A 17,534-nucleotide genomic window follows, 5' to 3' on the forward strand; every position below is an offset into this window, starting at 1 on the left:
TCAAGAGGGAAGTATGTAACAGTTGCATCTTACCTGTGCTCACTTATGGAGCTGAAACGTGGAGGCTAACCAAGAGGGTTCTACTTAAGTTGAGGACAACGCAGAGGGCTGTGGAACGAACAGTGGTAGGTGTAACGTTAAGAGATAGAAAGCGTGCATATTGGATCAGAGAAATAACTGTAGTTAATGGCATTCTAATGGAAATCAAGAAGAAGGAATGGGCACGAACAGGACATGTAGCTCGAAGAAAGGATAACCGATGGTCGCTTAGGGTAACAAGTTGGATTCCAAGGGAAGGAAAAGGTAGCAGGGGGCGGCTGAATGCCAGGTGGGTGGATGAGGTTAAGACGTTGGCAGGGATCAAGTGGATGCAGCTAGCACATGACCGAAATAATTGGAGGAATATGGGAGGCCCTGCAGTGGGTATAGTCCAGGTTAATAATGACGATGATGATGTTGGGTTGGCGTCCGTCACTTACCTTTGTCATTTTAGTAGTGCTGAGCTTTCGATAGTGATAGAACAGCGCAAGGAATGGGACACAAGGAAACGGACACTCACGGGCTGTGTGTAAAACTGCAAAGCGTTTTCTTGAGTCCCGTCCTTTGTGTCGTTACATCCCCACGTGGAACCCATTAGCTTGCAAACTCCCTCTTCTAAATTTCGAGCATTTGTCGCACCAATTTGCTCTGCATGTCGTGCGTTAGTAGAAGTAGCATTGGCGCACATAAGTATACGAAAGGAAAATTATCACATAGTCCAGCAGCGCCTCCCTTTGGAATGTCTGGAAAGGAGTAAAAACGCAACGCTTTCCCTTTTTTTTTGTGGGTCAGTCAACTCAGGAGGCATCGATGATAGAGTGATGAACTCGGAGGAAGTAATTGATAAAGTTAAAGATCCCCGGATGGTTGAAATTACTCCGCAGCCTTCCACTACGGCTCCTATTTCTCTCTTTCCGCTTTCACTCCAAACAAAAACGGAAGTAAAAAAATTGGTGGTGGCTTAGCTTGGTTAAGCCTAGATATCAGAAGCGAAAAGCTTCTGCGATGCCACGGATTAGCTTGTGGTTCCTTGGCGTAGTTGTGGCTTACCTTGTTCACAATTGCACCTTATAGATATTCCATGGCGTATCATCGCGATGAAACATTGATTACATTCGTACATCACATAAGAATAAACTTTATTCCGATTCCACATCGTCTTCCATAGCGAATGCCTCCTACGTTCTTCTCAGAGCGCTCCTATATATATACCGACAGAGTCGCAGCAAACTACAGCCGCGCATGCGCAGAAGCGCGCGGCACCCTCTAAAGGTCAACCGGCGATGTCGCAGCAGCGGTTACGGCGGCAGCGGCGGCTCCGACCACCTGCGCCTCTCCTGTGACGCCGCCCACGTGGTTTGCGCATGCGCAGCTGGGGCTTTTTCTAACGACGGAGCACACGCAAGACTCAGAGTCGACTAGCCTAGTGAAGCTTTTCGCTTCAAAAGATGTTTGTCAGCTCCGGTAACTGGATGGCGGAAGTAAAAAATTGGCAGTGACTTAGCTTGCTTAAGCCCGGTAGGTTGCGAAAGCATCCTTAGCAGTAAGCAGCATCGTAGTCATGCCCACCGCCGTCTCTCACGGACGGCGCGAGTCGGTCGTCGCTTTATACAGCTGTATAACGTCACAACACCTGTGGCGCTCCTGGCGGAGAGAGCGGGAGTTAGGCCGCCGTTCATGCGCACCGCCGTCTCTCACGGACGGCGCGAGTTGGTCGCCCAGCTTTGAGGCGTGACGTCATAACACCTGTGGCACTCCTGGCGGAGAGAGCGGGAGTTAGGCCGCCGTCTCTCACGGACAGCGCGAGTTGGTCGCCCAGCTTTGGGGCGTGACGTCACAACACCTGTGGCGTTCCTGGCGGAGAGAGCGGGAGTTAGGCCGCCGTTCATGCGCACCGCCGTCTCTCACGGACGGCGCGAGTCGGTCGCCGCTTTATACAGCTGCATAACGTCACAACACCTGTGGCGCTCCTGGCGGAGAGAGCGGGAGTTAGGCCGCCGTTCATGCGCACCGCCGTCTCTCACGGACAGCGCGAGTTGGTCGCCCAGCTTTGAGGCGTGTCGTCACACAGAGGTCATGCGAAAGGTCATTTCATGTGCACCGCCGTCACACCGCAAAGGCTTGAAAGTGAAAGTAGTATTGCTTTCGCAATAAAAGAAATGTAAGGAGACGGACAGGAAATAAATGAGGTGATCGACAGGAAGAACAGGGTAGGTTAAAATTAAAAATTATGTGCACTACGTTAGAAGGGAGCAGTAGGATGCTTGACGTCGGCCCGCAAACTGTCTTTTATTTGCACATGCTCATCTGGCTCGTGTGGGCCTCGCTGATAAAAACTGAAAATTCGAGTGCCACGTGCCAGGAAAGAATTCCTCTTGGCAATGGCTGCTGACTACTTCCCAGGATTTGGCGACAGAATACTGTTTCGCAGAACTGACAATTGAATCACGGCTGCGGCATGCAAATTTTAAGGGCGTGAAGTCCACAATCCTCCTTTTAAAGAACCCATATGTGCTCAACGAGATCTGGGGCCCTCCACTGCGGACCACTCATAGGCCGATGTGTCACTCCTCTCTTGTAAGGATGGATCCCATAGCCGAGCACTTTATCCACTGCGTGACACCCGGGAGCGTGAAACGAGCATCATGATTCTCCTTGTCTACCGCGATGATGATAGCAGCGATGATAATGACAATGCATTAGTGATAATTACATCAAAGCACCGATGATAATGACGGTGCGTTTAGTTTATAATGGCAATGTGAACAAACGTGATGCACCGTTTGCAGCAGCAATGCTCAGGATTTGGCATTTCTGCAGTGTACATTTTACAATGCTCTCGAAATTTTTATTTCTGCGAATCGTGGTCGCCGTTATTAACTTGTCCAGTAAAGATGACTAGTATCTTTTGAGGATGGTGTTCTGAAGGTGACCCTAGAACGCCGGGCGGATAGCATGAGACGTGACTTTGTTGGAAACAATAGGGCATTTTACTTCGCGATTCAGCGTCACCTATGGCAGTCCTCAACTTGTATACAGTGCCTCAAAGCGCATTGATGCTCCTCATATAAACTTAAATTCAGCTGACATTAAGGACTGGTCACAGGCCTTGTGTACTCGCTCAGTGTATGCGTGCTCAAGCTGCACTATTTTTCCTCACTTTCTTTACCACCACATCTGCGTAGGATGTATTACTCGCCTTCCACAGATGGAAAAGCAAATGCTAATCCTATTGGCGCCAGAACAGACAAATTCCCTACACTGTTTTGAACCACACAGGAAATGGTGAAATAATGAATCGGTGTGTGAGCAGCGCAGTGCCAATAACAGCAACGTCCTCGCAAATCGACATTCCTGGGGTATTGCCCAGCTATGTAACCGAGAGAATGGATACACGAATCGGTAGCTAGCTGGGTCCGGCGGAAATGGTCCTTCAATGTCCAAAAGAAAGTAGGCGGGGACTAGTGTCGGCACTTGCGCGCAGATGCTGGACGAGGAGAGGCGCAACCTGCAGATCTCGGCCAACTCGCTGCGGGCGAAGGACACCATCGTCCGGGAGCTGAGGAGCGCGCTGTCTCGCGCTGCCATCGAGAACGCCACGCCTTGGGACCAGAGGAAGCTGAGGAAGTCTCTGCGCGTGGCCATGCTGACCATTACTTCCCTGCAGGTAAGCATCTTGAGGGCTGCCAGTGCTCTCGGTAGGCAGATCTCATATACAGCGTACCAAGAGCGAGCACCGTCGCAGGCGTTGCAAATCACGTGTTGATACGTACATCACATACCTCCTAAAGCGATTCCGATTAGTTCTCAAAAGCACCACCCACGCGGCCTCTTTGATGCTGTTGTTTGGTTGTGAGGAAGATGATATTGTCTACGTGACATTAGATGCCTACGATCCGATACCCCCATCAGTAAATGTTCCTCAGTGTTCAGTGCTCCGCTATCATTGTTCTAATGCCGTTTTCTTCCTATTTTGTTAAAATTTTCATTGGCGGCTATGTCCTATTTTGCTAAAAGGTCTCATTTAGTTATTGATGAAAATTTTGACTGAGTAGTTGGTTTAAGGATGACTGTTTTAATTATTCATTGCTGGATAGATTGTCTGACAGCACGGGCAACTGAACGCTGGTTGCAGGCTCTTCTCCGCCAGAAGGAGGCCTCAGTGGAGCGCTACCGTTGTTGCGTGGCCAGCTTGCGTGACGAGCTGCAGCTTCAGGGCCAAAGGCTGACCACCGAGACGCACGCATTGCGCGCTCAACTGCTGGACAGCAGTAGGCCGCGCGGCGATGACGAAGGCGACAGCGAGGGGCCAGCCGCGACTGACTTCGAAGAAAAGGTGCGCGGCCAATCGAGCGAGCGGGATACTCCATTGCGCACAGTACAGTCGGAAGCGGCAGTTGGCGGGACAAATCTATAAAGAAACAGTAGCAAATTACTCAAAGGGAAAGGCTTCGTTTTGCGGTAGTGTCCCGTCTGTCTGCGTGGTGACATATGGTCGGGTTATCGAACAACTAACTACCCTTCTCAGCGTTCGATGAGGTTTCACATACCACCTGAGGTACCGCAAGGCGATCGTCGTTAGCCTCGACGGAAACGCAGGGTGACTCGGCTGACGTCATTGAAGACCATGCTGCCCGAGCGAGCCCACGTGATTGGTCAGGCACGTCATGGCCGATTTTGAAGTGGGGGGAGGGGAGGGGGGCGCTGTTTTCTACGGTCTTTGAGGTATCCGAGAAAGAAATGGGAGGTTTTCTCTGCGAGTTACGTCTTTAGCCGCCACTAGGGGCCCGACGACCGCATTTATTGCTCTCGGCCTAATTCGGCGATTGCGGGAGGTGTACGCCCGGTTTCACTCTTTCCCCGCTGATTTTTTTGGTGACCGCAGTACAAAAATAAATGAAAACCATGCAGATAGATATTCTGCACGACATCAATGTAGCCCACACGTGGATAAAGTCCTTATACTGAAATTGGTGGTAATAACGAGCACCAACATCCGAAACTAAACCTGATTAATGCGAGAAAAAAGAAATGAAAACTCAGTTTTAAAGTCAAGCTCTTCAATATTGTCTCCAAATGCGTACTATCGGAGACAAAAGTATGTAGAACACACAAACTGCAACTAGAGCGCATATCTTTCTTATCAGCCAGTAGTCTAGGACCATACTTGCCGGTGTGAAAAGTTGGACTTAAGCTCTTCTACTTGTGATAGAGAAATAAGGTCATAATATCCCGCTCCTAGGCCAAAATCGCCAGACCTTCGGACCAGAATCTTTTGTCCCGAATAGTACAATACAGCTAAATGCAATATTAGAGGGAACACCTGAGCACGTGGCCTTCGCATTTCGCAATGCGCGCTGCCACCAACAGAAGACGGGAATGGATGGCACCAGTGGAAAGCTCGGAAAGAGCAGCCGACCAAGTTTAATTTACGTGCACCTTTATTGCTGACTCTTGTCGCCTGTCGGCGGCAACGCTCTGTACAGCGTAGAGGCTACGCGTCCCCATGTTCTCTTTCATATTGCTTCTAGCTGTACGTATTTACTAACTTCCTTGCGGGATGTCTATCTAAGATGAATTCATTGCAGGCGTCACGAGGTTTACAAATGTCCCTCTGGCAGGCGGCTTCGCTCAGTAACACAGTGCCAGTGACGCGTCCAGCGCAGATCGCTCGGCCAATGTACACTTTGAAGCCGGACCGCAATCGCAATGACTGCGCGCATTGGGTATACGACGCAGCTGCTATCCGTGAGGTTGTGGTCGAAATGAGACTGACAGTGAACTGGTTCGCGCATGTCTGGCACTCACGTGGTGCCAGCAGAGTGACGAAATTTATGGGTGGAGAAACTGCGTGACAGGCGCTGTGTTACTGTGTGAAGTTGCCTATTAGGGTAACATTTATGGGTCTTGTAACGCGCGCTACAGTTCCTTTAGGAAATGTTTTTTTTTTTTTGTTCGCGGCTATACTATTTAGAAACCGGCTCCAATTGTGCAAATGCTCATACTGCGTAAAATGAAAATAAAAAAAAATAGTTAACACAATTCGTTAATTAGCAAAATAATAGACGCAGTCCCCCTCTTACATTGTCTCTGCCGTAGCATCCGTATAGCCATTGGTCTAATATAAATGTAAAGCTAGTCGCCTCCGCCTTAAAATTTTCGACCTTCTAAAAACACACACTCGGTATATACATCTCATTCTGCTGACGTGTTGTAAATGTAACCCATATATACGTTAATGGTTAAAATGCCCTGAATCGGCCAGCCGTAATATTGAGTGTGACTAACTGTATGTATGTTACTATGATTCTCAAGGTAGAACGAGAGGAAGAAGATGGTTTACACGTTATGAAGGAGCACTGAACAAGAGTAAAGGGGTTACGCCTCAGTTCGCAGGTCGGGCCAACGTTTCGACAAGTCCACATGTCGAAACGTTGGCTCGACCTGCGAACCTGCGACCTTTACCTCTCATAGTCAAGCGTCACATATTATTGCTCATGCTACATTAGTGCATAATAAAATCAGCAGCGATTGAAATTTTCAGGAGCTTCACCTGCGCTAAAGATTCCCCACTCCCTACAAGGTTGTCTTGGTAAGGCCTCAGAAAGCGTATATTTGTAAACAGTGAATATTGCCTGCCAAAGGGGAAACAGCATATATTGATAGCTTTATGTTTTGTACAATTTAGCGTCAGAAAGTGTTGACTCATTTATGTACAAGAAAGCTCATGCGACAATGGCCTTAAACAAGGCAAGCGGACGCACGGCACATTTTAGACGCTTATTGTTCGGTTTTTGTGGTAACTCTAAGGCTGAGTCAGAAGCTTCCGCAGTTGATGAGGGCAGGTGTGGAAACATGTGCGCGATCTGCTGCGCATGAATGGTGGTGTAAGCAGTGGACCAGTGGGGCGGTGACCATTCCACCAAGTGAAGAGGGAAGGCCCTAAGGTGAAGGCGAAGAAATGCGCTTCGCTCGATACCAGCCGTGGGCCGATGGGAGGGGGGGGGGGGGCGGGGAGGGGGGGGGGAGGGGGGGGGGTTGAAGAACTTTAATTGACCCCGATCGAGAAGCACTGGAGCTGTGCATGAGCCGGTCCGTAAGGTTCGGCCTTTACAAATGCTAGGTGGGTCATAGTACGGGTCTCCAGTGGCATTGAACGCTGCCCGAGAAGCGCTCGTCCAAGGCCTTTTGGGCCTGCAGTTCATCCCGCGGCTAGCTGTATTGCTCACTGACCTGCGGGTGTCTTCTCAGTCTGTACGCGAAAAAAAGTTGCATTGCCTGATCGCCCGTACCTTATCTCTTGCGCTTGACACCATAGAAACTTGAGTTGCTCACACGCTCGTGGTTGACAGAAAGGGCGCGTGGCCTCTGTGCACGACGTTATGGAGCTCGCGCAAAACTGCTTTGTTCATGACCAAACCTCTTTTGTTGTAAGTGGATAACCGCGTGGTACATGTGCTTGCCTAGAAATTTAAGGTTTGTTCTTTTTAAGTAGGTTTCTACTGTAGTTTCTGAGAGTCTTTCAGAGCAAGTAATTCGAGTAGAAATTCAAATATTTATGCTGAAATCCCCATAGAAGTGGTGACAAGCAAATCTAGCTCATTTCCTGAAGCAAGGACCCGGTCTGGTAGGCGTATGAACTAGCTGCGGTCGCTTATTAATTTATTAAATAAACGATTGACATTCAGATGATGGCTCATTCACCGTAGTATGATTTCTAGTTTATTTTTCTAAAGCTAAATCGCCTTATAACATATCGTGGCATGCGAAATGTTTAAAATTAGTTGTTCAAATGGTACCCCAATAATCATTAAATGTAGATGCAACAAAAAAGGTGATAGGCAGCGTGGACGCGTGAATAAATTATGATAACATATTGTATATTACACATATTATTTCAGAACAAATGCTCATTAGGACCACATTAGATGCAAGATTACCATCTAGGCAAAGTAATATTCTTCATGCGCACATCATCTCCCAATCATAACGATAAATTGAGAAATTGTTTTCACAAGCAAGAAATTTTCCATTCTTATTTTGGCAGACAGTCAGGTCTCCACAGCGCTACAATGCCAACTGAAGAATTTCACAAACTTGACAAAAGAAATCGCCTTTTTAAGGCTCACCATTAAAACGTCTGTGTAAAAACAATCGGTTGCGTTCAATCCAGGGTATCGGAAACAAAGTCGGCCGCATTTGCTCGTAGAAGACAAAATTAGAACATGCGCCAGGTTTGAAACTTACACTCGATGACACTTGACACATGACTGATCCAAGTGGACATCTCATTTCAGCAAATTGGAAAGTATGCCAAATAATTAAAAAGAATCACTAGACAATACAAGCAGTCTTTCTCTCTGTGTATTAAACTACCAGCGTGTCGTACAGGCCCGATAGTTGGCGCTGCTGCGCACGATGCTGATGCGCGCTCTAGTTTAAGTGACTGCGGAAAGAGGGCACCACGAGTAAATGCAATCAAAAAAATTATCCGTTTGTTAACGCATTTCCCATCAGCAGCAATCGCACAGCCGTCCCGTGGATTTTTTCACACCTGAATCGCGCCGTAAGAGAAGCGAGGAAGGTGGGAGTGAAAGTGGAAAGAGTGAAAGGGGTGCCGGTAGTGGATATGCTGTCAAGGATGTGACGTCACACAACAGGAAGTAGAGCCGAAAAAGGGCATAGGAAGGGATTGACGCGATTAGAACATTAGAATCTAACAATTATACTTTTTGACAATAGGCGTTAAGGAACTGTGCGCTCTTAAGATTGCAACGTGTTAAGCCCAGCATTCTAGTAATCAGAGGTAGGCTTAGCATCGCTGGAAAACCCCGTCTCCTATTGACAAACTGCCAATAGCTGATGAATTCGCTTTGTAATTGTTTATGAAAATGTGCAAAGATAAACAAACAGCCCGCGCATTTCATTTCTAGGCGCTACCATGCCTTCTCTGTCGAAAATAAAGGAGCATTGTTCAAGGGGAACTAGTTTCTTCTTGCAAGACACCATGGCTACCAACTTCAATTGGACAGCCCGTGCAAATTGTTAAAACTCCGCAGCGCTTGCATTTGTCCGCCGATGTGCATACTGCCGCCACGCGCTGAATAAGAGTAGTCGCTCTATTTTCCAGTGTCTTACTCAAGGTTCTTGAAGCTCTCCACAAGCCTGGGATACGATGAGCTTGCTATTTTTCAGTGTGTTTGTGCTTTGAGACGAAGGGGTACGTGCCTCGAGACAAAAGTTCGTTGTCAGCAAAAACTGGCTAGATTTAGCGTCGTTCTTGAATGGAATATCAGCTGGGTTTCGGCGGCAATGTTTCGTGTTCATAAACGCTGCCAAGGCTACAATTTGCACCACGCCCACAATAACCAGCTGGTGCTTTTGCCCAAGCTCTCGTTGAACTGCGGAAACAATATTAACGCGTGATCTTTTTCATGTTCAGTGACATTTGCGAAGACATCATTTCTTAACCGCTGCTTCATTTTCTGAACACATGACTGTCCCCATGTTGACGCTGGCAAACAGACGACATTATCCGCATCAGTTCATAACATGCTGCGCCCTAGCTGGCGGCAGCCGGCACCTAACTTGGCTGTTTTCTTGTGTTTTGCAGCTGGAACAGCTACGCAGCTTGGACGAAGCTCACACGGAGGCACTCCGGTTTCTGCTCTTCAGGACACAGCAGGTGCCGGTGCAGGAAGAGCCCAGAGCAGTGGCAGAGCCTGCTGCCCCCGATACTGGGTGGGTGGGCACGCTCGCATGGTATGGAAGCGATCAAAACGTCTTTCCATGAAGAGACTTCACTAGCTGGTTGGTCAAAACACTGTCAAGTAGTGCGCTTTGCGTAATGGATCCTTTTCATAAATTTTAAGCTTACTTCGTCATCGAAGTGTTACGAAAATCACTTCCACGTTGTTCGATTGAAAAAAAAAAAAAGAACGAAAGGACGCCTATAGGCGCCAAAGCATCACTATAGTATCTAAACTGTATACTCGCCGTATATCGTCACTGAACGGCGCTGCAGCTCCTGGTGTACTACATAGCCTTCTGCAAGGAGATAGTACAAACACTATGTATACAGTGCCTAGAATATACTCCCGCTCTCTCCGCCAGGAGTGCCACAGATGTTATGACGTCACGCCTCAAAGCTGGGCGACCAACTCGCGCCGTCCTTAGTGCTATAGGCACTATAGTATGTATGCGCTGACTACATCGCTCGCCGCTTTAGGCACGTGCACCGCGCGTTTCTTTTCCACATGCAACGCTTGCGCTGTCGTGTTGTTATGTGTTGCCCACACTGCGCATTGCAGATCAGCCAGACTGCCGCGAATTTCCGCGAAGGAAGCATTTTTGACGGGAAGGAACTTAATCTCGTCTACCGAGTAGAGCAGGCAATCGGCGATCATGAGTTTTATTTGACAGCAAAATGCATTTCCGACATGAGCGACATCGCGTACGACGCGCACCTCGAGTTCAATTAGCTATATAATCATATTATCGCGTTTAATAACTTCTTTTATTATTCAAGAGTGTTATCACCTCTGTGAAATAAAGCGGAACATTCGCCAACCATCGTTTTCGTTTGTAGCATGCTGCGTTTGGTTTGGTATATTACGAGTAGGTCTTTAATAAGAGACTTTAATAAAGCATATTTTCCAGTCGTAGAATGAATACACAGATCAAAAGAAGTGTTTCTGCTTGATCAAAAATGATAGTAGAGAGAAAACCCTGGTAGTATTAAGCAAATACATGCTCCGTGCGCAGAAGGGGACATAACAGGCTCGCTGGTTCTTTGAGCCAAATGAAATTCAAGGTCTGGGACCTTGAATTTCACTTTTTAGCGCGCGCAAAGGCTGGCCCTCCTCCACGTGCCTTACCCACTGACACGTCACAAATGACGCATTTGCGCTTTTACTTTTTTTGCTTAGCGCGGAACGCCGCAACTTCCGTTTAGGCGCGCTTGCTTGCCGATGCTATACCGATATTACAGTGAACTAGAATATTCTAGTTCACTGTACCGATGCGATGCCGGGGGTATCTCATCGTCTGCGGCGCAACTCGGAAGTTTTGTTGCCACGCTATTCATGCCTGGCGTTGACCTCATCCTCGATTTTGTGTTACGTCGTGTGCGCGACGAGTGCAGGACAGCTCTGGGCTAGACTGGCCACTCTCTCGAGTTCGCGAAGGCAGTTATCGAAGCGTTGAATTGTTGTTTTGACGGGACATGAGCGGGAGGTTGCTACAGTTTGCAGTCCCTGGCTGCGAAGGTATTGCTAGTGACGGCAGGAAATAACATTCTGCATAAAGTTCCTCAAGACGGCAACCTCCGGAAACAGTGACTACAGCTCGTCGGAAAGCCAGCATCGGTGAAGACGGCACAGCATCCCTCTTGAACCACCGCTTTTTTTCTTCTATGAAGTCTTCAGCTCTGAAATGGCGGCTGCATACTCGAGTGTAATTTGATGTCGTATTGGGGCTCCAATTATCCCGCCGAATTACTGCAAGCCACTTTTCTCGTATACCGGTGGCGGCTGGTATTTCATGGAAGGACAGCCCGGCAACTTTTTTCTTTCCGTTCGATGTGCACAATGGCACACAACAGTATGACATACTGAGGCATGCGGGGCAAGTTCTTCAAAAAGCCCGAAAAAGAAAAGTATAAGGGGACGCTTTGATGGGCGGAAAGAAAGCTATAGGTGCAGTCGGTGGATGCGTACACTTACATCAACGACATACAATGGGAGGTACATATGCCACAGGTTCAAATTCCTATCACAAATTAGTCTGCCATGCTGTAATAGATGGATGCTAAATGGGATCCAAATTGGTATGACAGCATTCTGACCGCTCACAAAGAACGGTTACGTCATTTCGAAACCACGTGCGTAAACCGCGAGCTCGATTCCGTAAGATTCCAAGACTTCTTAATCATTTGCTTCGTGCTGATTTTCGCATTACAACAATACCGACGCCAGCTTTTCTGCGACGTGTGCGCGTAAAACACGAATGCAAATTTCTCAATGTTAGCCTGACCGGACAGACTGCATGCGGAACACGGGCGTGCAATAAGCCCCGAAAAAAGCACCAATGTAATCAAATATAAATAAGTCACATTTGCGGCACAATCGAACAGACAGCGTGCGGAATGCGTACTTACAAAAGCTTGGGAGAAGCGCGAATGCAGCCAAACATGAACGCATACACGTGAGCAAGCTTAGTACTGCGCGCGGCCGATCTCCCTGCCGGGTCTGGCCGGCCGCCCCGCGGCAGCTCCGAGCGGCGCCGGCGCCCGGCGGCCTGAGGAGAGCGTTCTCCCAGGAACAGTTTGAGACTAACTTTGTATTTGATATTTGAGGGGGTTGACGCGGACGCCGAACCCCCACTACCAAAAATTGGATGCCCCAGCCTCCCCAGTTTGGGGAAGTGGCGGGATTCAGCTGTCCGTAGTGCAATTGGACAGCCTTCACCCGGGGACCGGCCTTCTTGATCACCGGAATCCCAGCACCACGTAATTACACTCCCGGAGAGCTGCCCGCGTTGACCCAACCTATAGCGTCCGCCTATGTTTCCTCGGGGGCAACAACTGTTCGCTTAAGAAGTGCTTCTAAGCACCCGGCGTGGTACTGCGGAAATTGGGTTCACTGAAATATTTAATGCAAATTGCGCAGATCTATATATTGAGGATATGTGAATAAGCAAGATTTCTTTTATAAAACGCATAATTAGGGCCGTTTTCACTCGTTTCGCTTCGAGGACAGCGCACTCGAGTGGCAAGCCACGCGCTCGCATGTTGGAAAGCATGAAGGTAAGAAAAGTAAGGAGAGAGCGTGACGTCAGTGATCAACCTTCGCAAGCCAAGCGCTGAGGAAGCCGTTCCCTCCTCCGTTTTTTTCTCTCTCCCAGTCTTTCCCTATGTTTTATGTCGCTGTTTTAATGCGCGCGTCTGCCTTGGCGCGGGCGCGTGGCTGTGTCTGCTGTGGCGAGCGCGGGTTATCCGCCGATTCCCCGGTGCTGCGCGCACGGCAAATCCCGCGCGGCGCCGATTCGCGCATGCGCGATGTGGAACGGTAGTAGATGTCAACGTTACTAGATCCCAGCACGCAATCACGTGGTCTAATCACGTGGAGACCGACTCGCTCCCTTTTATTTTTATGACTAGGCTTCGATAGTATTGCCATGCACTCCCTCCTTAGTTTTCATTCCTCCATGTTGGAAAGCCTCGTTCTACGGGTTTGGTTAAGTTTGGCACGTGCTGTGCAAAAACAACTAGTGACGTTGGTGCACAAGCCAGGAGTGGCTTCCGATTGCAGAAAGCCGAAAGCCTCGGTGACGAACCAAATAAAACACATGAAAAAAAATTAGCTGGGGCTTAGTGTTGGTTAAGCCTGATAGGTTGCGAAAGAAATGCGGCGACCTGGCGCAATATTTCTTTCTCCTTGTCCATTACGTCTGTCTAACGAGAAGCAGCGCGCCTCTTGCCGTTGTCAGATGGGGAGGGGGACTGACACCCGGAAGTGCCGTGCCCCAGTCACACATAACTGATCAGCCTATCATCATCCATTCAAAACCTACGTCCCCCCCCCCCATTCAAGGCCAAGTGGGCTCCCTACCAGGGCCCACACCTCGAACTAAAAAGTTCAGTTCGAGGTGTGGGCCCTACCCGGACAAGGGGGCCGCCGCGCGATGCCCCCCCCCCCCCCAAAAAAAAAAAAAGTGAGTGGCATCTTACGCAAAGACGACTTGCAGCGCCATCGTGGCATCGAGCCAACGAGGCGGACCTTCATGACAACTCAACGAGTGTCATTAAGGACGAACATTCCCTGTAATAGAGTCATAGCGACACAGAGAGTGTTCCACCTTTAACCGAGAAGATCACAGACGGCCCGCACCAAATCTTCGAGAACCTCCGCTCGCCAAGAATGCGACGTTCCCGCTGCAGGCAGAATCAGACCTCCTTCCGTACATTTGCAGTTACTTCATTGAAGCCCGGAACTCTGCTGTTGTATGCGGCCGCGCAGCGTGCCAGCCATACTTCGTACGCGCACTCCACGAGCAGGAGTACGAACTGGTTAACGGATACGCCGATATTGCACGGTCTGGTACGGTGTACCCGGAAGCTGGAAGAGATTAGCTACACGACGGAGAAGCGCTTCAGGAAGAAGACACTGGGAGAATATGTGCACAGGGTCCTCTCTTATACCGTCACTCAAAGTGGAAGCGCAGCACCTCTAGCGGGAGAACAGCCAGCCGGCGTGGCACGATCCGAGAGAGAGAGAGAGAAAAACACTTTATTTAAGAGTGCAAGGATCGCCCGACGACTAGACCTGGTAGCCCATCTCTCGCAGCTGGTATGACGTCATAGCGAACGCGGCACCTCTAGCGCGAGAACCGCCGGCCGGCGTGGCACGATACGGGATCGCCCGATGACTCGACTTAGTAGCCCATCTCTCGCAGCTGGTATGACGTCATAGCGAACGCGGCACCTCTAGCGCGAGAACCGCCGGCCGGCGTGGCACGATACGGGATCGCCCGATGACTCGACTTAGTAGCCCATCTCTCGCAGCTGGTATGACGTCATAGGTCATCCACGGTTGACGCTGAAAGGCCAAACGTGGCGCGGTACTGTTCTTCGGTTTTGCCTCGTCATCGCCATCGCCGTTGTCCCTCGTAACCAGTTGTCTGTAATTGTGCATACATGTCTTGCTCGAATTATTTGCCTCAATCTATCAAAAAGCTGAAACTGCTGACGAGCTACGCCCAAATTTCGCTTTAGGAAGTACCGTAATCGTCGCCAATTTTTCCCACATTTTTTTTTTTCGATGATTGTGGATATTCCTATTGCAACGGAACAACGCCGACACCGGCTTTTCTGCGACCCGGGCCGTTACGCTCTCGCGTAAAACGGCAAACAGTTATTTACGGCTAAAACGAGTGATTGTTATGCAGTTAAACTGGCTGCATTAGAAGGGCAGGGATACAAGTCTCCTGTTACACCTACTTCGAATATTGTTTTACTTGAATTCCGTTAAACAGACAGTCAACTAAAAATGAACTTGAGATTCCGTGACAATGTACCTGACATTTGTCAGTGATATTCTCGTATTATTTCTCTTATTATTATTATTATTATTATTATTATTATTATTATTATTATTATTATTATTATTATTATTATTATTATTATTATTATTATTATTATTATTATTATTATTATTATGTCACTATCGCCAATGACGCTGTCATTTTTGAAGCACTCTGCGGAGCGCGTTCCGGTCACGTCATGCGTACCGACGTTGCTTGCGGAAGAACTATCGCAGTAGGGTGCCTCGATGAGCGTGCCCCCTTGCAACAGCGGCGGGGGAAAGCGGGAGCATCGAGGCACCCTATACCGCAAGGGGGTGTTACGCCACCGCTGCTTATTCACTATCAAGTGTTCCTCTTGTAATTCGTGGTCGTCATCCGTAGTCTTCCCAGGGATAAAGAACCGGACACTATCCCGCAGCCTTCCTTTAGTCTCGTGGAGTCTCTGCAGAAGCTCGTCGACGAGAAAGATGCTCTGCTGAGTGAGAAGGAGACTGCCATCTCCAAGCTGGAGGCGAAGTTGGCAGACCTTGGCTCCCAGCTGGAGGAAGCCGGCCGGAGGAAAGACTTGGGCAGCCTGGTGCACTCGCTCAAGGCGCAGATGGATGACAAGGAGAAGCAGCTCAAGGTGCGTGTCTGCTTGCCAGGTTGCCTCGTTCGGTTCCATACTAAATACAGCAATACATGCCGAAGTTACAGACCGGCAAGATTTCCTTCTGGGCTGGCACATTATCAATAATATCTTGAAACTTATAGAAATCAAACAAAGGTGGGCTTCAGTGTTGGCAGGTTCATGTTCTCAAGCCCTGCATAATACACAGTGTAAACAGGGCCTATTTCAAGCCTAAAGTAAGGCAGTATACAGGTAGCTGATATGCATCGATTAAAAACACCTTTGAGGAATAATTATTTGCTGCCCACGGCGCGGCGTACTTACCAGATCTCTCGCGTAGCTCCTGCCAATGCGGATGATTCCTTGTGAGCCGCAAACGACGCACTAGTTTTCACATCAGGCGAAAGCTGTGCACGCCATCCGAACAAGAACCACGGCTATGCACTGGTCAGCTTAAGACAGTCCGCTTAAACCCCGTGATCAGAGATGTCATGTTGCTAGGTTACCGTTTTCTCGGGCCAGCGCGTTATGCCGATATGCTATCGTTGACACTATTTGCTTAAAACAGGTTCACGTCTAGGGCTGTGGAGAAGAGTCTCGTTCGCGGAGTGGCCCCACTATAAGGCTACCTGTGTTCTGATGGAAAGCGAAAAGTTCGAGAGTGATGCCTTTCAGGTTTCTGAAATAAAAACTAGGGGGACATAAGCTCCGCCATGAAGGGTATGACGCGATAGCGTTTCACATACAGAGACGGTGCTTTTTTTTACTTGTTGATTTTGTGTACTCTTACACACCGATACTTGGCATCAACAAACATTAGCTTCCCATTCTGAGCAGTTCGTTGAACGCATTTTTTTTCGTTTTTAATTATTTCAGTGAATTAGTTGAGAACTTACACTGAATTTTCTCATTTAGCATCGTCAAGTATTGACTTTCATTCTGATCATTTTGAAACCTTTGGACCCCCTTTTTCATCTGTCATCGCTTATTACGCCCCAGCTAATAATTAATCACTATACTACCACAATTTACCATGATACGATGCTTTTACGCAGCCGCCGATTATTTTCGACGCACGTTGCCGACTTAAGCTGACGGCTTTTCGACCGAACTAGCTTATAAGTTATCGCATAATACTCTTGTGGGGTTCAACGCTGCTGAACCGACTGCCAAGCGATATCTTTGTGGATATAACACAAGCCTGGTTTCAATGTTTATTCCGTTGATTTCTTTCACGTTGTAGCGATAACAAATGGGGCCTTGTGACCACTGTAGTAACCTGCCGCCGTTTCTGTGATGGTTTGCAGAGGACTTTAAAAAAGAATTTGCTAATCACGCCGCATGGTATACGGATTTTTTGTTCGTCCATACTCAAGAGGGGGTTCCATAAGACTTAAGGCCCGTTCACACTTGGACTCGAGGAAGTCGTGCGACCGTTTTGGTCGAAAAGCGACTGTCGCAAATGGTCACATCAGTCGAAAAGCCACAGTCGCGGGCCGTTCGGGCACTGCTCGATTTTCCAGCCGCGCGACTACTAGTCGCAAACCGGTAACCAATCAACGGTTCAGCTGCAGTGAACAGGGGTTAGCTTTACTCTATGTGGTAAACAGTCAAGATTTACAAAATATGTAAAGCGACCCGCAGGTCGCATTCGCAAGTGTGAACAGTCGCGCTGAGCGGCTCTCTGGTCGCATGCGACAGCCGGTCGCACGTCCTTCGCGAGTCGCAAGTGTGAATAGACCTTTAATCATATTGCTTTTCCTCCACAGTGTATGGAAACCTATAATAGCTTTGAGACACG

The 17,534-nt window shown here is 48.6% G+C and overlaps 1 protein-coding gene and 1 non-coding gene across 2 annotated transcripts in view; one reads left to right on the forward strand and one right to left on the reverse strand.

The window, feature by feature from the left end:
• Positions 1–17,534, forward strand: part of LOC146174816 (uncharacterized) — a 212,297-nt gene that overhangs the window by 171,266 nt on the left and 23,497 nt on the right. Inside the window, exons 23-26 of the mRNA XM_084585459.1 lie at positions 3,524–3,706; positions 4,175–4,375; positions 9,653–9,780; positions 15,505–15,748. Coding sequence (XP_084441585.1) covers positions 3,524–3,706; positions 4,175–4,375; positions 9,653–9,780; positions 15,505–15,748 — 756 coding nt within the window. The remainder of the gene's footprint in view (positions 1–3,523; positions 3,707–4,174; positions 4,376–9,652; positions 9,781–15,504; positions 15,749–17,534) is intronic.
• On the reverse strand, positions 12,393–12,555 carry LOC146174818 (U1 spliceosomal RNA). Its single transcript, XR_014702408.1, has one exon. It is a non-coding gene; the product is annotated as a U1 spliceosomal RNA (small nuclear RNA).

The sequence above is a fragment of the Amblyomma maculatum genome, chromosome 11 (genome assembly GCF_055883805.1).
Source record: "Amblyomma maculatum isolate TAMU_Amacu chromosome 11, ASM5588380v1, whole genome shotgun sequence".
Taxonomy (NCBI): domain Eukaryota; kingdom Metazoa; phylum Arthropoda; class Arachnida; order Ixodida; family Ixodidae; genus Amblyomma; species Amblyomma maculatum.